Here is a 20,714-nt window from a genome sequence, read left to right as displayed (position 1 = left end):
TTACGATTTCTGAGGACCCATGAGCTTAACAATCTCCTATGAGTGGCCGGCGATATCGGCGCTTAAGGGTGGCGTTCGCTCATAGGCCTTTATGCCACCTCAGACATCTCTCAACTCAACCTCCATCACGCTATGTCGACCCCATTCCTGTTGACCGAAACCTCATCGCCATCCTCGGTGAGCATGGACCTGGATTTGAGCTGGCCTGTGCAAGATCGCAGGAGTGCATGGTCTGCCGCGGGATTGACCACGTCACCGTGGTGTGCCTAGAGGAGGCGCACTTTGGCATGCTCTTCGATTATGTGTGTACCGGTTCAAACTACTCATCAACACAACTTCCGTCTGACATGATGTCATGTTTCAGTGCTTATTGCCCAACAACTCTCGTTGCCCCATGAAGCTCAGTCGCGTCCAGTCGTCCGAACAGGAGAGAGCTTTCATGCTCCAGCGCGCGAAGGAACTCAAAGGCGGTCCCCCGAGGTTCGGCGGATGGGTATACATGGGGATGATGCGCGAGTTTTGGAAAGAGACCAACAGGGGCAAGGCTTGTTTATCCCTGTTCTCCCCAAGCAGCGCGTGGGCGGAAGGGCGGACAGCACTGGTGGAGGCCCAGATCTACGTTGATGTGCGTGGCAATCCTCTTCTAATCTCTGCATACTACTTACAAACGTGTGGGTGACGAACAGACAAAGTTCGTTCCGATCCCCATGCCTCTCCTGGGGGAGATCAACGATGCGGGATCGGAAATGATCATACGAGGGCCAAGCTTTCAGCCCCTCTTAATGCAGCTTGTTCCGGGTCTGAACCCGTTCAAACGACAACCAAGATCAGGCCCCCGTCCCGTCCCGAGCCTCGACATCTACGACCCGGCCCTGGAGACGTTTGGTCCACCAAAGACGAGCCGATTCTTCTGTCTTCGTCTTCCCCTCCCTCTCACCAGCGTCCCGGTGCTGAAGCTCTCGAGCATTGCGATGACACCGTACGTGATGGACTACGCTGCCAGAGCGCTCACAATGCCGCCCATGTGCTCGATGAAGCGCAACTTCATCGAAGTGGACTGGATCTGGCCGGTAGGACTTGCCAAGCCTCGCGAATACCTGGAGGCAGAGTGGAGGGTGGTGAGGATGCCTGATCCCATGGGTCTGGTGGCAGTGCGTCCGCGACCTGGACAGCCGGGGTGTCAGGTGCGACGGGCAGGCGAGGGCAAGGAGGTGCGCTGGGAGAAGCTCATTAAACTGGGCTCGGACGCGGAGAACCCCATCGTTGTAGTCTGAATGGGAGAGGGGTGTAGGGACGGAAGAGGTGCGGTTTGTGGGGGGAAAGCTAAGATTTTGTAACGTCTATTGTATTGATTGCTTTCATTGAAATCTTACATGCTTGTGGTGAACAACAACCTACTGAGACATAAGACGGCAGGCCCATAAGAGGCGCACAGGTGAATCAAAGCACCAAACCGGAGCGACGTCTCAAGATCTCAATGCTCTTCTGGGCGCCTGAGATGTGGCCCAGCGCCTTGTGTGGCTTCGGCGCTTGAAGGTGAGAACTTGCTTATAAACGATTATCTGCAACTCAAACGTCTTCAAAGCGGTCGCAACCTTCTTTCGACACATCCCAACACTTGCTCACTCCCCATTCCATCTCACTATGGTTGCATCGCCGATCGTTGACAGTCGCCTTCTCTCCATAATTGCGGACGACACGCTTTACGGATTTGAAGCCAACTGCAGATACGCAACACCGTGCCCCATGGCCCCAAACGTCGACCACGTTACGGTGCTCTGCCTGGATAAGGATCACTTCGGGGAATACTATGACTATGTGAGTACTTCTGAAGTATCCGAGCAGCGTCGTGCTTCATTCTTTTCCCTCCAGTGCCTAACCGATCAATGTCCGATGAGTCTCAGTTCTTACCAGACGAATCCAGACGACGTCGACACGATGCTGGAGCGCGCTGTCGAGCTGCGCGACCCCCAGCCAAGTTTGGGGGATGGATCTTCATGGGCGCCGTCCCTTCCATGTACCGGGACGGTAACCTCCTACGTCGTCTTCTGAGTCCGACGCCAGTCCCCGGGGCGCGAAGGCAACCGAGAGCAGTGTTGGTTGAGGGGCTGTTCTTTGTGTCGGTGCGTCTCAAATGTCTTGCGACATAGCTCCGTTGTTCACAGTCATGTCTTTGGCAACGTACAGGACGGGTCTGACCCAGTCTCAGTGCCTCTCATTGGGGTTGTCGACGCCACTGGGAAGGAGATAACCATCCCTGGGCCGCTCGAGCAGCCCATCCTGCGTCAGGGACTACGGGACGCAAACAATGATAAGCCTGTGCCGAAGGGGAAGAGCCTTGCAACCTTCGACCTGTACGACCCCGCGCTGCAGACGTTCAGGCCGCATCGCATGGAGGAGACGTTCCCCATCCGCCTGACGCTCCCTCTGCGGAGTGTGCCGGTTTTCAGGCAATCGGAGGTCCAGATGACCGTTTTTGCGCATAGGTATGCGACGGGCCGGCCGATTGTGGGCAGGAAGCCCATGTGTTCCATGAAGTACAACTTCATGGGCCTGGACTGGATTTGGCCGGTGGGTCTCCCCGAGCGCCGCAGCTACATGGAGGCGTCCTGGACGCATGTGGTGCGGGGGTGGCCTTCGTACAAGCGGATTGCCATTCGGCCGGAAGTTGGAGAGGATGGGTGCATTGTGAAGTTGGCAGGGGAAGGCGTGGAGGCGGGCGTGCAGCCGAAAATGGAGGAGGATATTGATGGCGATGAACTGGGGGGAGAGGAGGTCTGGGAGCTCGGTTCGGATGGGTTGTACCACATTCAAGTTGTCTCTGCCTAATTTACTTCACGTTTCTGTTCTACCGTGACGTATGTGTTTCTATTCTTCCAAACTGCATGCATAGTATAAAGTGTCCTACGTCCGTCTATTTGTACCAGTCCAGTAGTTCTGATTGTATATAACAGTGTATTACTTGCCATTGATGCGTGAGATGTTCAATGCTTGGACTTGATTTGATGAATGATTGAACTTGGTTGGCCAAAGCGCTTTATAGTGCACCAGCAGCGGAAACATTTTAAACCTCAAACCAGATGGTAGAACCAGTTATCATTGCTATACAAACGGCAGAAGCTGCCTCAAGACGTTACAGAACCTTGCAACCACTCTCGACCTGTTCCAATACATTGGAAGGTGTCCCAACGGGTTGAAGGTTTTTCCAATCTGTTGGGCGCCCCAAGTGTTTTTCCTGATGCAGGGCGTCGTCGCGCGCCCATAAAAGGGAACATCCACCGCGAGGGCTGGATTCATCGGACTCGGGTGAACGACGACGTTCAACGACTACCGATGGTATCGAGACCGAGCCGGCGCGAGCGCAAGGAGGAGATACCTCCTCTACGAGGGGGGTACTCTCTTGAGAGGGGAAGGGAGCGGGGCCTCGAACGGCCGCCGCTCGTTCCACAACACAAGCAGTACATCACACGAAGATGTACTGGCCTCGGACCCAGCAGCGACACGGACGCCAAGCCGTGAGCTTGACGTACGGGCCACCCACGGGAACTCGACGCGAATGCCAGCTACTCGCACATCGAGTAGTTGGCGCGAGGTACAGGATACGGCGCGAGTGGCCAGTCCATCATACAATGGTGTATTGGGACCAGATGTAGTGTCGGGCCGTACGTCCAGCGTAGTGCTCGACGTACGAGCTTCACGTCGGACATCGAGACATGTACCACCTGTACTACGCGCATCGAGTGATCGACTCGAAGTGCAGGATACGGGTGACCGTCGCAGCCACGACATCACTCGGGAAGCCAGTACCTCGCGCCGCGAAGTACTGGGACTGAACCGAGTATCGACCGCACTGGATCGTCCAGTAACCGTCAATGTGAGTCGATGGCCGAGTGACAAGAGGTCGCGCGAGGAATGCTTCAGCCTCCTTGCAGACCAACTTGACCACGACTTTGATGAGGCCGATGTCGCGGCGGGTGCTGGCGAGTGGGACATTTGGGCTCACTGCAAGAGGTCAGCACTTAGCTGTGGGCATGCCATCGAGGAGATGTCCCCGCGACCGAGGACATATTCTCGTGCTGCTCAACGAGCATGGGACCACTTCCAGAGGGAATTGGAAGTGGTTCCTCTCGAGTTTGATCCTCTGCTCATTGCACCATTACCTATGGAGATGGTGCGATATTGGGCCTACAACAAGCTGGGATGGCTTGTTGTACCACCTTGCAGTCAACCTCGGGATGACTCCGACTGGTATAACTCCTCTGATGAGGAGCCTCATACCACCACTCGTGAGGGGTACCCTGACCAGATTGAGTCGGAGTATTTCTCCGAGTCCGAGCACCATAGCTCGTGGTACTTACGAAGTTCAGGGTCTGAAGAGACAAACTCAGTAGTAGTCTCCGACTACTACGAGCAGTCCGAGATGGAGGATACCCAAAGTTCTTCTGCACTATCTGCCGAAGATGAGGGTAACTCGGAGGATGTAGACTACTACTCCGAGTCTGAGTAGTAGTCTATGTTCCTGGTTGCATAACTCCATCGAGTTATGTATGACAATGTTCACCATCATCTTTGTTTGCCAATTGCTACCACCGTTGGGTTGTTGCATATGTCTCATTTCATTTTCCTTTTCCTTTTCCTATCTGTTTCTCTGGTTATCGCTGGGACCCGTGGTCGTGTCCAGTGGGGGAGGGTGTAACGGATATTCCCGTTACGGTATGTCTTACATTAAATGTTTGTCTTTGTTTGCTCAAGGACTCGTATGGCGCGCCAGTGCACCTACGAGTCCTCAGCCTTTTACCTCGTCACCGCCCATGTATGCAATTGTAGACAGTTCTCCTTGAATAGAGACTGGGTACAGCGCATACCGGGCACGACGAGTGAGGCGACATTACATACGGGGAGGAGTGCCAGCGAGGCGGAGGCGTGGGAGAGCAAGCCGGAGGGAACATAAGGGAGGGAGCCAGGGACCGGATGGGGGAGATCCTACCTACCTACCACCTAGGAGTAGAGAGCGAGCTCAACTGCGATTCCCTGCGTTTCTGACTGCGTTCTGCGTTTACTGTGTTTACTGTGTTGCGAATAGATCACCGCGTTCACCTTCAATGAGCACCGTGTTTCCTTCCGGCTCTCTGTGTTTCATCCGGCTTCAACGAGTTTCTATGCGTTCATTCCGAGTCTCTGCGTTGTGGGACGACTCCACCACCCTCCTCTGACCGTGTTACAGTGCCCCTACGAGTGTCTGAGCTCGTACGTCCCCTCCGGGCCCAAATCGTCACATCCCCTTCCCATCCGCTTGCCAACAGCCCCCGCCCGTCGTTTCTACCGACACCATCGATTCCTTCCGGTCTCTTTCCGACCCGGGAGACTCGCAACCTACACAACGGTCTACAATGCTGATGCGCGACCCGCTCCGCGACTGACTGCCATATGCAAGGTCCTCGTGTTACGGAAAGCAGCAGCCCCGATCGACGTACAAAGCGGCCACATAAGCAGAAGACCAACTCGCTGTTGGTGCATTCCCCCGTCAACATTGACGATTCGGGCGAGGACAGTAGTTCTTTCAAGCCGGCAGCCGACGAGAAGGACAACGAGAGTGAGGAAGATGTGGGCGAGGTGCATGGATCAGATGATGGGGTGGGTGATGGGAGGCCATTATTGACTTTACTGACGTGCACCCTAGTTGATCATCAAGGACGTTGACCAGCACAGTGGCCGGAAGGGCAAGAAGAAAGTGTTGCCGAAGACTCCCCGTGCGAAGGACACCGTGTCACAGTCGAGCGACGATCCGTTGACGAAGGAGCCCATGAAGAGCTTCCTGCAGCGGGCCCAGCAAGAGCTCCGTGTGTACATCGCGGTCGAGAATGCGTGCCCCCGCAAACGGGGCCAGAGGGTCGAGAAGTTCGACGTGCCTCAAGACATTATCGAGCTGCTGGTCGAGAAGAACGCCCAGTACCAGGCTGATGATTTCCAGGAGACGTTTGTAAGTGTCTACCATGCTACGAGTCATTGGTAGACTGTCATCTTGTGAGCCCCTAGGTCTACAAAGTTGCCGCACAGGTCCGGCAGGAGCTGAAGCAGAAAGCCAAACGGGTGGTAGAGAAGGAACTTTTATCAGTCAAGATCTCCGATGTTGGCCTCGACGCGGTTGCTCGCAATGACAAGTTGCAGAAGGCAAAGGAAGCGCGGATTAAATACCTTCGCAACCACAATACGTTCCATTACGGGAACATAGTGATGCCGGACCCGGACGTTTCCCCTGAGGTAAGATTCATGCCTTGTAGTGCTTGACATATTCTGCTAACTGCTATGAGTAAGCTGTGGGACAACCCGGAGCTTGACACGCCTTTCCACAGTGTTGTGATCGCGGAGATCATGGCGCGGCAGTGGTGGCTTGGGCAGCACCTGGAAGCCCTCCGCCGCGAGAACCGATCTCGCTTTGACATCAACGTCAAGCCGCCGTCGAGCAATATGATTGCTCTGACCTGTAGCGCAGTGAGTACCTGAGTTTCTGCATGGATATCAGATAATTCGACACATTGACAGGTTCTAGTCGCATTCGATGAAGCATTGGCCGGCAATTCTACCGTGAACTTCGATGAAAAGACGTATGCTATGGAGTGAGTTATTTAGTGTTCCGCCTTCAGCTGCTAATCACCTTGGTTCTGGCAGGCATGATCACCTGAAAGCTGGCATAGACAAGCTGCGACGACATGCGGATGCAAACAGCAGGATGTACGACGAAGGTGTTGCCGAGCTCGTGAAATCAATGAACAACACTATGGCCTCCAACATCATGTAAGTCATCCCCATTACATCAAACAAATTTGCTAACAAGTGACACAGGGCCTTTGCTGGCATTGCCCACGACAAGAACCGGAGGGACGAGGGCAACGCCGAGGAGCTCGATGATGGCATTGACATGAAGGCAGTTCTCGGCCGATGGGGCAAGAAGAAGGCATCGACGTCCGCTGTCTCGGGTGCACAGGCACAGGCACAGGCAGGGCATGTATTGTACCCCCTCGCTCCAGTCGCGAGCAGCTCCAAGACCAAGTAAGATGTTGTCGTCGGGACACACGGTAAGTAGTCGGAGCCACACAATATCACTCTTATGTGAGACTGACACTATGCCTAGTTCGTGGATCTGTCCTGTACGATAGGATACCGTGTTACCGATCTGACCGTAGGTTGCTGCGGGTTGCTGTGTTAGCCTCGTTGGTGTCTTGTCTCTATACCATCTATGTTGTAGTATCTAGGTGTTGTATCAGTGGGTGTAGGTGCTTGTTCGTGCTGTGCATGTATTACAATTATCAAGAGGATAATTGATGTGCCCTACAACTTGCAAAGAAGATGTGTCGACAGCGAATACTGAGCTGGATTTGGAATGCGGGGTCGAGGAAAACAACAAAGTGATTCTATAGTAAGCCCAACCTGGCTGAGAGCGTGTGGAAGCTACAAAGATTGTTTGGTTGAGCCAGCTCTCAAAGTGATTCAATAAATTGATAGGCTCTCTGAGACATGAAAAATGAAATCTAATGCACTTGAGACCGAGGGACTTGTCTTGTAGAGTACTGGGCGCCTATGTCTGCTCGAGAGCTGGTCTGTCCGCTCTACAACTGGTCTCATGGGATCTACAAGTGCTTGGACACCCGGGCAGTTTTTCCTGATGTTCCTAAGCCTACTACTGGGCTCGATGATCTTCCTTCCGACGGTCCTAAGCCTGAACCTTCCTTGTTCCTGAGCCTGAGCCTAACCTTGACGACCTTCCTTAGCCTGAACTTCTGCCTGAGACGAGACCTGAAGCCTGAGATTGCCCGGTGCAACCTAGATACGGAGTCCTGAGAGGTTGTGGTAGGTAACTAACTCCTCCTCCCGCCCCGTCCTCTAAGCCCCCTTCCGCCACCATTCCCATGTTCCTGCCTTGCTGGCACCCGTTCCCCTCTGCCCCTACTCCTTCCGCACCTGTAGATCCCCTTCCGCAAGCCCGCTCTCCTTGTCCATCCACTGCCCCACTGTCTTTGAAGTCCTCGATGCCTGCCGACGTTCCCCCGAACCCCTCGACCATTGTGGTTGCCATCGCGGTGAAAGACCTCGTCGAGGTAACACATCAACTCGTTGATCTCAGGGAACGACCTTGGAGCAGGAAGTGTATCGTTCGCTAGCAGGATGACCCGGCTACGGGACTCGAACAAGAAGCACTGTTCAAAGGTCGGTTTGATGGTTTGAAGGATAGTCTAAGTTCGGAGGCACGTACAATCATCCAACGGACTCCGTGGGCCCAAGCCAGCCACTCTCCGGGACTGTTGGCATTGTATCGCGGTTCGACAAGTCCCTTGGTCTTGAGGACCTCTAGGAGGCGATAATAGCGGGCAGCATACGCTTCGGAAGTTGGGTCGAGGTGCGGCATGTTCGTGTAAGTCAGGCGAACTCCTGCGGCTGTCTCATATCCTCGAGGACTGTCACCGGCTCCGGTTATGACCTTCGCCGTTCGGGGACGGTCGCCCGTTATTCGGAACTTGCGGAAGGCCGAGTTGGGTTCTCTCATGTGTTAGTAGGTCCGGGTCGAGCGCTGTGACAGTCTCCGATTGGCTATTTTCCTTATCACTCTCATTCCTCAGTTCTTGGATTTCTCTTGGCTCTCTTGGTCTTCGGACCGTATTTTCCTGTATATACTCTGGGATTTGTTCCCTTCGAATTTGTTCCCTTCGAATCTCAGAGACCCCCTTACCCTCTCAATCTCACCTCGCACCGGCAAGGTTCGTCAGTCAGCCAGTACTTTCGAAGTCAGCAAGTTAGCCAGTCAGTCAGTACGTTCGAAGCCAGTCAGTCAGTTCGCCAGTACGTTCGCCAGCTCGTAGTTGCCCCGAGAGGCTCTACACTTCTCCTCTTGCCGTCGCTCGCCTTTCTTGTCACCGTTCGTTCGACCCGTCTGTCGAAACCCTCCCTCCTACCTTCAAGGCTTAGTCCTCGTCTCCGAACAGTCTTCGACATCTTCGAAGCTCTCCCACGTTGTTCGGAGTCTTGTCCGTCCTCCTCCTTCTTACCTAGACCACTGTACAGTCCCCCGTACATCTCATAGACGCAGAGGCCTCGCATACCACTGCTCGACCTCACGGTTGGGTTTTTGTGTGGCTTTTGTGTTCTTTTCGGTCGCGTCAACGCGCCGTGGGAGTCATTCACAGTTCGCTACACTGGGCCTGTGGACAAGGACTCACCGTCGTGGAAGCGCACTGACTACGTCGTTCACTGCCGCAATGCCCGACAAGTTGCTCGGAACATGATCGGCAACGAGGACTTCAATGGCCGGTTCGATACGACTCCTTATCAGGAGTACAGCGCCCCTAATATCACACGCTTCTCGAACTCAATGTCGGGGCAATGGGCGTATAGACAAGCAGTGAGTACTGCGTATTACGAAGTGTATCTACTCTCAATGATGCCCTTCACAGACGAAGATTGCGGAGGATCCGGAGAGCCATGGATCGATGTTGTCCCCGATGATCCTCGGCGCTGACAAGACGACTGTATCTGTTGGAACTGGCAATTCAGAGTTCCATCCATTATACATGTCAGTGGGCAATGTCCACAACTCGGTCAGACGTGCACACAAGGATGCAAATATCCCGATCGCTTTCTTGGCGATACCAAAAGGTATGTCTTTTTGCCACAGGCTTCCTTCATCGAAGCAAGGAGATCCGAGCTCATTGACTTCACCACAGCTGCACGAGGCGAAGCCGAGACTGATGAGTTCCGAACGTTCCGCAAACAGCTGTACCACGTGTCAATAGCGCACATCATGTCGCCACTGCGGCCTTATATGGAAACCTACAACGTTGTATGCTGCCCCGACGGTCACTTCCGACGAGTGATATATCAACTCGGGCCGTTCATTGCAGATTATCCCGAGCAAGTCGTCCTATCAGGGATAGTGACCGGGTGGTGCCCGAAGTACACATCTTTCTTCTCTTATTCGTAGTGTTGCTCACCAACATCAGGAAAAACCTACATGTCTTAAATGGTCTTGTAGAGGTACCAAAGTGTATCTGAGTACCCAAAGGCGCTTGAGACAAGTCCAAATCTTCAATGCCCTCAATAAGTGCATTGAAGTCTTGGGATGTCTTTGACCATGAATAAAGATTGTGCCAGTTGCCCCTTCGTCAACTACTTTCCTCCTTCATATGAAGTCACTGTCTCAGCCTGCTTTTGGTCTTTATTGCACCAGTACTATTGGTCTTTATTTACTTCAGTACGTGGTTATTGAATTTCACTTTAGTCATTGGCAAGCATGCTAAGCATTCATTCATATCGTTACAACAAACAACAGCATATTCACAACATGTGGACGACGATTCAAGTACAGCCTGAGCAAACAAAGAAAAATCGTACTACTACATTGTTCGATTCCAAGGGATAGTAGATGTGGTGATATTGCGTATGATGATGTGTTTCCCTTTCACTGAGCATTAGCCAGCCTGCTAACCACACAGCCAGTCAATGTACTCACGTTGGATATCGTGGCCTGTCGTTCAGACGTTCGTCCCTGTGAAAATGATTCAAATATATATTCTGTGCAGCAAACTAGAATACGTACCTTGACTTTGGGGACCCACGGTCTCATCGACGACGTGCTCCTCTTCATTTGGACGCTCCATGACCTTGCTACCAGAAGCCTCTGGCGCCCCCTGAACGCGTTCGCCGTCGCCATCGAGTTCGCCTTCGCCGTCCATGTCAACGTCCACATCATGATTGGCGGCAGACTTCGCTGTCTTGCCACTGGCCGTCTTGGATGATGACAATGGCTTTGACGAAGGCTTTGACGGAGGCTTTCCAGATCCTCCAGACTTCCTCGGGCTTGACGCCTGCCTCACGACCGTGCTCGCGCTCGCGCTCGCTGCCTGTGTCGTACTGATGGAGGTCGCTCTCCCCCTCTCTTGTACAGGAGACGATTTGCCGACCTTGGCACGCAAACGATCGATCTTGAGGAAGCTCGAGCCCTTCGCGTTATCAGACGTGTCGTCTTCCACGGTGGTTGCTTTGAGGCGAACGCTGTAGATAGATAGTGAGTTCCTGCATATGAGCTGCTCATGTACTAACTTACGAGATCTGAGCCCAGATAATCGACTTAGTCTCCTTGTAGTGCTCAGGCGCTTCTTCCTTGAGCGTCGAAAGGATCGCCATCAGGCCATCCCACCTGCTATGAGTCAGTACAACACCCCAATAACAGCACATCGCAACTCACTTCGCGGCGAACAGCTTGTTAGTGAAGAAGTTCTGGCCATTAGTCACAACGTCCGTCAAAGCACTCTCGATCTGCTGCAATGATTAACCACGCGATGTGATTAGAATATGGCTGCTCACAGCATTGCAGACGACGGCAATAAGGTTGTCCGGGACCTTGCGAAACTCGTCCATCGCCGCGTGCAAGTTAGCGTCCGGACGCGCTCCCAACGCCCAGTGTTGGTAGACCAGCTCAGCTATAGCCCCGTGGCGAAAGGGCTCATCCTGGTTGAACGTAGTAGCCTGTCACAGATCAGAGTTTTTTCTTGATATGCATTAGGGAACTCACTCACCTTCACGTCCAATCGCTTGTGCTCGTCGAAGACGATGTCTATGTCGCTGAAGACGAAGTTCGGTATGTTTCGCGAACCCCCCTCCAGGACGTCCGTAGCGTGCGTTCTAAGAAGCCATACAGCAACTCCCCTTCGCTGCTCAGGACTCAAACCCAGCAAGCCGTACATCTGGTCGACAACGACCTTGGCTTTCTTCTTCAGTTCATTTCGGAACTGCGATGCGGACGCCCAGACCTACACACAATCAGAGTCCCAGCCCTTGCGCATGAATAACACACTCACCACAGTGAAGACATCCTGCTGCAATGCCAGACGCTCTCTCTCTTCCCTCTCCTCCTTCTCAGTTCGCTTCTTCGCACTCTTCTTCTCTTCGTCCTTGGGACCGTTGATCAATCGGAAAGCAGTCTTCAATGCCTTGATGCGCTTGCCGTCCTTATCCCGTATCTCGTGGGCATCCTGCAAGCTGTCATGGATTAAGGCATCTCGTTTCGGAAGTCGTCCGCTTTTCACTGAGGATTCCGCCGTCCACGCGGTCTTGAGCGCGATTCGCAGGCGAAGGCAGTTTTGCGATGCTGTGACAAGGGGCCTGACTGCGATGGGCAGGTTGGTTATCTTCGCTCGTTCTCTGCGCCCTCGACTACCCTTGGAGCGCTTCTGCTTAGCCTTGCCCTCAGGCTCGGCCAAGACCTGTACTCTGAGCTACAAACCAAGTACCAGAAGATGATGGCTCACCACTACACCATCGTCATCATCTTCATCTTCGATCTCATCCACATCTTCGCCTCCTTCGTCACTCCCTTTGCCACCATCACTCCCTGCATACTCGTCGTCGTCGTCGTCGTCATCGCTTGCATCCTCGGAGCTCTTGTGGGTGTCCTTGTCGCTGTCGCTGCCGCTGGCGTTCTGGAATCGATTTGCCTTCTTCTTCGGCTTGTCCTTGTCGTTGGCTGACCTCGAGGTTGTTCCACGCACTGGCGACTGAGCAAGGGGAGGTTAGCACTAAGCAAATCTAACAGAGATTCACTTACCTTCACCACAATCGGCACGTCAATATATACCTTGCGCTTGGCCTGTGACGGAGATGGCGGATTGACCGGTGCTACCTTCTTCGCAGAAGACGAGGAGCCAGTTGACTTCTTGATATTCCGAATGACCTGTTCACCGTCGCCGCCATCGTCTCCGGGGTCTTCATTGACACGCGAGGCTTTACTCTTGCCAGTGGACTTCTTGATATTCCGGACAACCTGTTCACCTTCTTCACCATCGTCTCCAGAGTCTTCATTGACACGCGAAGCTTTACTCTTGCCCCTCGAAGACGTCGTAGCACCTATAATATCCCAACTTATCAGTGTGTCCATGACAGCGCGGTACTACTCTACGCACCAAGTGACTTCGCTACACTGGCCTCCTCCTTGTCAAGATGGGCTGGTTTTCGGGGGAGCGATGGAGCTCCCTTATACGCTGGCCTCGGCTTGGCTGAGGTGTGGTCAGGTCAGCAACAAATATCACTGCTGTGCACAACGTACGTCGCGACCGAATTTCCTTCTCCTGATTCCCCTGATTCCTCCTATGCTCATCAACGCGAGTCTCCTCAACTTCCAGCTCATCGTCCTCTCCTACGCTGCCCTTCGTCTCCACAGCGCCATCGCCCGCATCCGCATCGCCGTCGTCCGCATCCGCATCGCCGTCGTCCGCATCCGCATCACCGTCGTCCGCATCCGCATCGCCGTCGTCCGCATCCGCATCGCCATCGTAGTCTCTGTTGCCAGTCTTCTTCTTCTTCTTCTTGGTGTGCTTCAGCTCGTCTTCACTCTCCTCATCCCTCATCATATCGACCACCCTCTTGCGAGTGTCTAGGGTTGGGGATTGCTCGTAAGTGTGAGAGTTCTTGTCCGATGACATACGTACTGGCACTCACTCTTTACATGGGACTCAGCCTCAGCTTCCTTCGCAACCTTCGCTTTCTTGAGGAGTCTCGCTAAGGCCTTTGCATCGGACTGGGACAGACCGCTTGTGTCGACGTTGGCAACGTCGCTCTCACTGGCAGGCGACACGCTAGTATTTTGACGTCTCGCGCGTCCCTTCTGACCGGCGCTTGTTGCTGCTTGCGATGTTTGGCGATGTCCTGGGGCTTGCTTTTTGGTCGCTGAGCGAGTTCGCGATGCCATCTTGAGGGCTTGGAGAATGCAGAGGGTTGTAGGAAGGTGAGCGCACAGTGCCCGGCGCGAGATTTCGCAGTTTCCGAAGACCGCCGTACTCGCGGAGTTCGCGTTATCGAATCCGATCAACTTGAGGGCTCTTCGAGACTCAGGTTCTAAGACTTACTTATGAGGGTTCTTCGAGTAGGATTTCTTCGAGTAGAACTGCTTCGATTAGAACAGATTACATTACTGATACACTAGTTAAATGATTCGTTGTTAGCCCAGCCGTTACGATCACCATCGTACCATTTAGTGATCTCCTTGTCTGTATGTAAAACAATAGAGGCTCGACGTCCCTCGTAGTGGAGGTTGAAGTGAGTGATGCGACATGAGGGAAAAACAACGAAATCTCCACAGGAGAGAGGGAGCACAATGCCTGGTTCATCGAGGCAGAGCTCCCCACCGTCGAAGTCTCCTACCGCGAGCACAAGACACATATCGTAGTCTTTGCTGTCTCGGTGTGCTTGGGTGACGACGTTTAAATTCACCACGAGACCGAGGAATGGAGCGGACAAGGGCGCGCTGTTGCCCGGTAATATTTCCGCGAACTGCTCCAGTCTGACGTAGAAGTTCGGGAACATTGCTGCTAGCTACAATCAACCATTTAGCTGCGAATGTTTGACTATTATTATGTAGTAGTAGTTCACCTTGGAATCAAGCCACTCAAAGACGTCGCCAAGGACATTTCTCAATGAGCAATATATGTCTTCGTGTTCCCGCATATCCTTGGATGTGTACGGTAACATTTGTGCGTAGTTGACTCTTAGTCCATTGGGTCGACCGAGCATAAATGGAGGCACATCTGTAGGGGCAGTGTTGCCCTGGAATGGCGATCAAAAATGCTTCTAGCGTGAAAAGCTAGGATTCAATACCTACCTGTGTACAATGGCGATTATACCACGAGAAGTGCAATACTTCAAATGTTATGTCGCCGATTGATGATGCGGTGCTAATCGTCTTCAATGGGTCGAAAGGAAAACAGGCTGTGAGACGGTCGGTCAGGTGCTCGCGCATGTTGTTTGGCATGGAAGTGCATATGCCGGCAATCGCATCTGAGCGAATATCCTCCAGAATCAGAATATCTCTACCAAGGCGTAAGTTCCATGACTTGAAACTACAGCAGGGTCACACTCACTCGAACGTATTCGGTCCTATTTTGACGTAGTGCTTGTAGTCCGATCTACAGCCATCACAGTACATGTTCTGCAGCTACAGTTTTGCAATGCATTAGCTTCTGTATGAATTGTTACAGCGATCAGGCACTTACATCTAGCTCTAGCACTTGATGAGTCGCGGGAGTACTGGCTTGTCCTGCTAGCAGACGTCTCTGCTCCGTCCAAACAGTGTTTTTCTGCCTGTCCCTGGACGCAGAGAAGCGTCGATTGCGCTCATGAAGAATGTCGTATGACGTCTTGATCACTGTGCAGGTACTAGATGCACTTGAGTCAGGCTGTTCCATTTCCAGTTCACAAAGTTGTGAGATTGGTGTCAACGGCGACAACGGTGACAATTCTCTTGAATCAAAGACCCCAGAAGCTTCCTGAGACACTTCCTGAGACCTTCAGTGGCGGGACCTTCAAATGCGATAGAGCTTGGGTAAATTTGACGATGCTACTGCAAGGCGCCCATGCAACAGTATCTCGAGGCAGGAGGGCAAACGAGCTACAGATCACTCAACTCAGGCTAGCAGACATTAGATAAGGAAATCAACTACGTACTTGGATGCAATACCCTTGAAGAACGCATCTGAGCTGTCAAGATCACCACAACGCGAGTACGCCAAACTCCTTGTGAGATAACGTTATTTGAACCAAACAAGTCCGCAAGGCGCAACGGACACTCCACCCTCAGCAGAGCCACCAAGGGTATGAGAGTGTTCAGTACTGCTCGTCCTGCTTGTGTCTCTGTATGGGATAGTAAGTACTGATGTGCAAGAGGCCCAGAGACGTATACTCACTCGTATTTGGCCTTTTCAGAATGTTGCCTATCTCATCGCCAACGACACCCTCAGCTTCTGCAAGACGTACACGCAAACCTCTGATTGCAATCAGCATCAGAGCATAAATGGATCCTACAGAGGCTGTGAGGTGCATTGTATATTGACGATGAAACGACTGACCTCCTTCAGCTACCTTCGCGAACCGAGTGCCCAACGTGTACCACGATTGGAAGGTGGTTTGGGAGGAGGATCCACTATTTTTGATATGTGAACCCTCCATATTCTCGCAACGTTGACTTTGCCTGGCTCGGAAATACTGAACCTTAGCAGTTAGGAAACAATCATCGGTGAGTAAAGAAACTGATATACCTTGCGCACTTATACACCAGTTGTATAAGTGCAACCATGGACATGAAATCGTGTGCCGCTCCTTTGCGTTCAAGTGCTGCGCAGTGTTGCACCAAGCTGGCCAGAGATTCAGAAGGAAGACAATTCCCTTCCGACATGCTGGCCTCGGCAACACAACGCGACACATCGAATGAGACGTAGCCAGGACTTGGTTTGTGTCCAAGTTTGCTGCGAGACCAACAATGAAATTGGTAGTTGCTGGTTGTGCCGCTTGGAACTGCGCATCGATCCTCGCCTCCCAGGAAGCCTCCACTGATCCTGCTGGGGCACAAATGAAATCGATGCCTCCGCGAGGACAGGGAGGTAAGGGCCATAAGGCTACATTTGCGTCATTTGAAGTGGTTCCGCGATCTTTCCCTGGAACTGGGCAAGGCGTGTACTTAGGGGCGCATCGACGCCGAGAACGCATAGGGCCCAAGTTCCCTGAGAACGATTAGGTATCAGATGCAAGAATTGTTCTTAATAGGACTCACCTGTCGAGTTATCTGACACAGCTTCGTTATGATAGTCACTGGCAGTGTTCGACAACATTGGGAAGTCTACGTCTGTGTCTATGTCTACGTCTGCGTCTACGTCTGTGTCTGGTCTTCAGTGTAAGCAAGAACAGTGAGTCGACAACAGAAACCTCACGCTCTGTAACACCTGTCGCAATTCCAGGTGCATCACTCCCTTCATGGGATGCTTGATCGTCAAGGCCATGCTTGTCTTGAGGGAGAGGTACTTCGATAGATTGAGAGGTGCAATTGCTAGTGTACGGAAGATAGACGTCTTGTAAACGTGCCAGTAAGGCAGACAATGTATCGCTCAGTGCAGGTGCTGTGACAAGAAGCTCCAGAAGCTCTTGGGCCTCAGTATCAGTGAGTTGCATGTCGCGGTGCAACACAGCAGAATAGAGTTTGTATGGTTTCTCAAGAGGGAGTTGATACAGTACTATCACAGACAGAGCGTCACTCTTATGCATCGTCATGTGGACACATCAACACATCCTAAGCCAGTGTTATGCATCTGACAATAGTAGTCACTGTACGTTAACAACATAAATTTGAACACAACACGATGGATAGTAATGTTACATGGGTACACAAACGTACAACAGACACAACGATCATACAAGACATGTGTGGCGACAACAACACAGGCGACCAGGAGACGCTGAAATGATGTGACGAGTACAAGAATACGGGAGACGAGAATACGGGAGACGACAGGTCACACCGTACATACGACGACCACCGGCCGACAAATGACGACGACAATACAAATGACGACAACAATACAAATGACGACGACAATACAAATGACGACGACGATGACTCCTCAGAGTGATTCCTCGTCGACTTGACGAGGACGCTTGACATCGGGCTCCTCGTCAACATCGGGCTCCTGGACGTCCGCCTCCTGGAGGGCCTCTTCCATCCACTCCTGGAACTTACGCTTCACACTCGACACATCGTCCTGCAACTCGTCCGCGACACTAACACCCTGGGCGATCTCGAGAGCAGGCGGATCCGGCGAGGAGCCACAGACCTGTCGCTTGAAGGTCTCGAAGTGTTCCATAGCCGTCGTAATTGCCCCGGCCGCGATGGCGTCAATGAGATCGCTCATGGGCAGCTCATCCGCCTCCGACTCCGACTTGTTGAATGGCGCAGACATGAGGTACTCTTTCCAGGCGTCCCTAATGCCCTCGCGTGAGTAGACGTCCACGCCCTTCACCAGCTGAGCCTTGACGTAGGCCCGCCAAGCCTCACCTCCTTTCTCCCAGATGCGAATTCTGTACTTGGTGAACACAGACTTCCAGATGTTCGTGAAGTCCTTCAGTTTCTGTGCCTCGTCGCCTTTGTACTTCCTGCGAACCTTCTAGAAGTTGTGCAGTTGTCAGCTCAAAGTGCAGCAAAGAGGCCGTTGTAGGACTCACTATTCCGTAACCTTCCTCCACCCATTTCTCCACCGGCCATTGCTTTAGGTAACCTTCCACCAAAGCAGCTCTGTGCTGGTTGAAGAAGCCGATGATCACGATGTACGCCTCGAGCTCCCCGCAGAACGTGTAATCCCCGATTTTCACTTCACCGGTCAACATTTCATCTGGTATCTTCGGTTCGCGCTCGGTGAGTGTTCTGTCGGTGATCGGCATCCAGTGGTCTTTCAACGCCTTCTTTTGCTCGGGCGTGGACTTGCTGGACGGATGCGGAGATTTGTACTTGGGGTGCTCGATGACCTTGACGCTGAGCATGAACACCGGCAGCTCGTCTGGGTTCCTGTTCAGCGTCTGCAGTCTGCTGTATTGGCCGAACTGTCAAGGCTGTTACTAAACATCAACTCGCGATAACTTCACCACGTACACGAAATACTAGATGATCCCACGCCTCATTAAACCCCTTCTCGAAGACTCCGACAATGTGCTCTCCGTGGTTGACTCGCAGATTGTAGTTGCCGCCTTGCAACAGAGCCGGGAAGGTAAGTGTCACGGCCCCATCCGGTATCAACAGCGCCGGTCCCACCAACTTGCGAACGTGGCGTGAAGGGTCGTCAGGTGTGGGCAGAGGACCTACAAACTTCCTCTTTGTGTCCGCCGTGAGCACGCCCTTGAAGCCCGGCAGACTCAGGACGCATGGACCGCCGTAGCGGACGGCGAGCAAGTCGCCGAAGAGGTTGCTGACTCGCTCGTGAATGTTGGTAGGTGTTGACATGGTGAGGATTTGGCTGTCGTAGTTGTAGTGGAAGCTATCGCATGCGAGGTCGTTCAGCCAACGCAGCTTGAACCCTCGACGCACATGGAGCACTCATGAGAAGAGCTGATAGACGTTGTTATGCTCTTGCACAAGTTCAAGGAGCTTGTCCCAATCAGTGCTTTCAAGCTGAACGGTCTACCGTGCGATTAGCCTAAGATTGTATGTCGTAGGATAGTGGTGACTTACCACCTGAACATCGTGGAGATACGGCCACAGAGGATCGTCGACTAAGCCTCCGAATACCTTCTTGATGACAGCCTCCGAATGCTCCAGATCAGTGTTGCTGTCGCTGATGCTAGTGTCCGCAAGGTCTGCTAAATTGCCGGTATCTGCACTTGAATGTCCTTCGGACTCTGCGTACTCTGAGCAATGATCAGCAGTCTGGCAAGGGGGAAAGGAGGCTCTCACTCACTGTGTGTTTGACCGCTGTCTGATTCAAGGTCGTCCAATGAAACGACAATGCCCTCTAAGCTATCCTCGCGACTGAGATCTCTCAAGTTCTGTTCCCTATACTCCAAGTTGACCGACTTCACACCGTCAGCGAGGTCTGCTGTGTCGTAGAAAGAGGAAATGTATGGCTGAGAGACCACACGCCGAGCGGGAGGGCGTGAAGCCATGGTGCATGCGCAGGGACGAAAAGCGAAGCAATAGAACAGGGAAGTTCTTGAACGGTGACCGGGACCTGAGCATAGGGATTGGGACTCCTCTATTATTGTGATCCCACCTAATGCGAACTCATCGTAGGCGGCCGAGCCGTGGGAAGCGTGCGACTCCACGCACTTTCCCACGCCACTACGCTACGGGCCAGGTAGTATGTCCGTAACAAGAGGTAGATCGCAGAGCTAGAGCAAACACATTGCAAAGGTAGGACTCACGTAGTTGTCAATATATCTGTTTAGGCGACCCACGATCAACGATCGACCGTGCGCGAGAAGTTTGTCTGACCTAGGACAACCCAAAGTCACAGACCCCAGAAAGATTTTGCAAGCTGATGAGGAGCCGGTGAGCAGTAGGATCGCTTTGAGGAGTCAGGCAGACGGTAGGAGATGGAAGGTGAGACAACGAAGTGTCGCAGGCGCACTGTGGGAATATTCGGTCCCGCGGATACGCACGTCAAAGACCTTTATGTAACAGAAGGTCAATTGAGTAAGGCCGGCCAGGGGGAGATCAACGTACTACAGGCGCGCAATGCGTACGTCTTGCACAGTCTTTTCCTCCTTCTCCTCTAGTTCTAAGCTAATGTGAGTCTCTCCTTCTGTCCTCTGAATTTTTGGCGACTCTCACACGAATTAATTATCACAGATTATGGGAAAAAGAAGACACAGCTTGGAAGACGTGCTCTCTACAACGTGCTCGGCATGCAATGAAGGGTTCGACACGATGCAGGGCCTCTCCGCACATCAAAGCATGAGCAAAAAATGTGCATGGTATAAAAAGGGGAAATTAAAGGAGGTATTCAACTTCGACAATTTCGAAGATTCCGACGATGAAGGCCCTCAGGATGCGAATAGACTAGGACTGTAAGAGTTCTCAATTTATGACAGTGACATATGTAATGTACTCCTACAGGTCGTCCAGCCATGTTGACCCAGACGACAGAGGCGAAGGTGGAAGCGATTTGACTATGCGCGCAGAAGTTGATCGTCGCAGGACCCCCATCAACTCCCCACCTTCTTCAGATGAAGACCCAGAGGATGTCGCTGACCTCGGGTCCGTCTACGACTTTATCAAGGTCTCTGCACCAAGACCGGAAGGTCCCTCAAACGCTGGCGGACTGTCTTCTAGTCACTCCAGATGAAATGACATCATGTTGGACGACAACGAAGACAATCGAGTTGAAGACATAGATACGAATGCTGCAACAGTTATT

The 20,714-nt window shown here is 52.6% G+C and overlaps 9 protein-coding genes across 9 annotated transcripts; 5 read left to right on the top strand and 4 right to left on the bottom strand.

The window, feature by feature from the left end:
- Nucleotides 1-132: 132 nt before the first annotated feature.
- B0H18DRAFT_1124962 (uncharacterized protein) lies at nucleotides 133-1,274 on the top strand (the record flags this gene model as incomplete). Its single annotated transcript, XM_048034944.1, has 4 exons — nucleotides 133-177; nucleotides 222-302; nucleotides 365-625; nucleotides 687-1,274. The coding sequence occupies 4 exons, from the start codon at nucleotides 133-135 to the stop codon at nucleotides 1,272-1,274; spliced, it is 975 nt and encodes a 324-aa protein (XP_047887101.1).
- Nucleotides 1,275-1,644: 370 nt separating this feature from the next.
- B0H18DRAFT_959361 (uncharacterized protein) lies at nucleotides 1,645-2,829 on the top strand (the record flags this gene model as incomplete). Its single annotated transcript, XM_048042812.1, has 3 exons — nucleotides 1,645-1,818; nucleotides 1,905-2,123; nucleotides 2,188-2,829. The coding sequence occupies 3 exons, from the start codon at nucleotides 1,645-1,647 to the stop codon at nucleotides 2,827-2,829; spliced, it is 1,035 nt and encodes a 344-aa protein (XP_047887100.1).
- A 412-nt stretch (nucleotides 2,830-3,241) lies between these two features.
- Nucleotides 3,242-4,086, bottom strand: B0H18DRAFT_98214 (uncharacterized protein). Its single transcript, XM_048044525.1, has one exon. It carries the CDS (start codon nucleotides 3,991-3,993, stop codon nucleotides 3,382-3,384), a length of 612 nt encoding a protein of 203 aa, XP_047887099.1. The 5' UTR covers nucleotides 3,994-4,086; the 3' UTR covers nucleotides 3,242-3,381.
- B0H18DRAFT_1124960 (uncharacterized protein) lies at nucleotides 4,046-7,054 on the top strand (the record flags this gene model as incomplete). Its single annotated transcript, XM_048034943.1, has 8 exons — nucleotides 4,046-4,466; nucleotides 5,435-5,634; nucleotides 5,681-5,980; nucleotides 6,037-6,261; nucleotides 6,316-6,492; nucleotides 6,544-6,617; nucleotides 6,670-6,795; nucleotides 6,844-7,054. The coding sequence occupies 8 exons, from the start codon at nucleotides 4,046-4,048 to the stop codon at nucleotides 7,052-7,054; spliced, it is 1,734 nt and encodes a 577-aa protein (XP_047887098.1).
- Nucleotides 7,055-9,163: 2,109 nt separating this feature from the next.
- B0H18DRAFT_885968 (uncharacterized protein) lies at nucleotides 9,164-9,973 on the top strand (the record flags this gene model as incomplete). Its single annotated transcript, XM_048041094.1, has 3 exons — nucleotides 9,164-9,394; nucleotides 9,447-9,648; nucleotides 9,717-9,973. Coding segments are annotated over 3 exons (690 nt in total), but the record flags the coding sequence as incomplete, so codon positions are not given.
- A 550-nt stretch (nucleotides 9,974-10,523) lies between these two features.
- On the bottom strand, nucleotides 10,524-15,227 carry B0H18DRAFT_1124959 (uncharacterized protein; the record flags this gene model as incomplete). Its single annotated transcript, XM_048034942.1, has 18 exons — nucleotides 10,524-10,537; nucleotides 10,589-11,043; nucleotides 11,096-11,188; nucleotides 11,237-11,307; nucleotides 11,356-11,517; nucleotides 11,568-11,673; nucleotides 11,734-11,801; nucleotides 11,850-12,254; nucleotides 12,300-12,545; nucleotides 12,596-12,894; nucleotides 12,951-13,043; nucleotides 13,094-13,420; nucleotides 13,486-13,881; nucleotides 14,172-14,358; nucleotides 14,416-14,589; nucleotides 14,645-14,852; nucleotides 14,904-14,977; nucleotides 15,036-15,227. 18 exons carry the CDS (start codon nucleotides 15,225-15,227, stop codon nucleotides 10,524-10,526), a joined length of 3,570 nt encoding a protein of 1,189 aa, XP_047887096.1.
- A 2,205-nt stretch (nucleotides 15,228-17,432) lies between these two features.
- On the bottom strand, nucleotides 17,433-18,802 carry B0H18DRAFT_1124958 (uncharacterized protein; the record flags this gene model as incomplete). Its single annotated transcript, XM_048034941.1, has 3 exons — nucleotides 17,433-17,972; nucleotides 18,031-18,405; nucleotides 18,455-18,802. 3 exons carry the CDS (start codon nucleotides 18,800-18,802, stop codon nucleotides 17,433-17,435), a joined length of 1,263 nt encoding a protein of 420 aa, XP_047887095.1.
- A 93-nt stretch (nucleotides 18,803-18,895) lies between these two features.
- On the bottom strand, nucleotides 18,896-19,461 carry B0H18DRAFT_1124957 (uncharacterized protein; the record flags this gene model as incomplete). Its single annotated transcript, XM_048034940.1, has 3 exons — nucleotides 18,896-18,979; nucleotides 19,031-19,206; nucleotides 19,257-19,461. 3 exons carry the CDS (start codon nucleotides 19,459-19,461, stop codon nucleotides 18,896-18,898), a joined length of 465 nt encoding a protein of 154 aa, XP_047887094.1.
- A 429-nt stretch (nucleotides 19,462-19,890) lies between these two features.
- B0H18DRAFT_959356 (uncharacterized protein) lies at nucleotides 19,891-20,642 on the top strand (the record flags this gene model as incomplete). The annotated part of the gene is made up of 4 exons (XM_048042811.1): nucleotides 19,891-20,036; nucleotides 20,074-20,085; nucleotides 20,161-20,364; nucleotides 20,414-20,642. The coding sequence occupies 4 exons, from the start codon at nucleotides 19,891-19,893 to the stop codon at nucleotides 20,640-20,642; spliced, it is 591 nt and encodes a 196-aa protein (XP_047887093.1).
- Between the last annotated feature and the right edge of the window lie 72 nt (nucleotides 20,643-20,714).

The sequence above is a fragment of the Fomitopsis serialis genome (genome assembly GCF_022376445.1).
Source record: "Fomitopsis serialis strain Sig1Antser10 chromosome Unknown B0H18scaffold_138, whole genome shotgun sequence".
NCBI classification, from domain to species: Eukaryota; Fungi; Basidiomycota; class Agaricomycetes; order Polyporales; family Fomitopsidaceae; genus Fomitopsis; species Fomitopsis serialis.
This window is presented reverse-complemented; position numbering and strand designations above follow the sequence as displayed.

Bases quoted from the DNA above. Each gene is read 5' to 3' on its own strand.
- B0H18DRAFT_98214 (XM_048044525.1), bottom strand. From the start codon at position 3,993: ATGTCCCACTCGCCAGCACCCGCCGCGACATCGGCCTCATCAAAGTCG.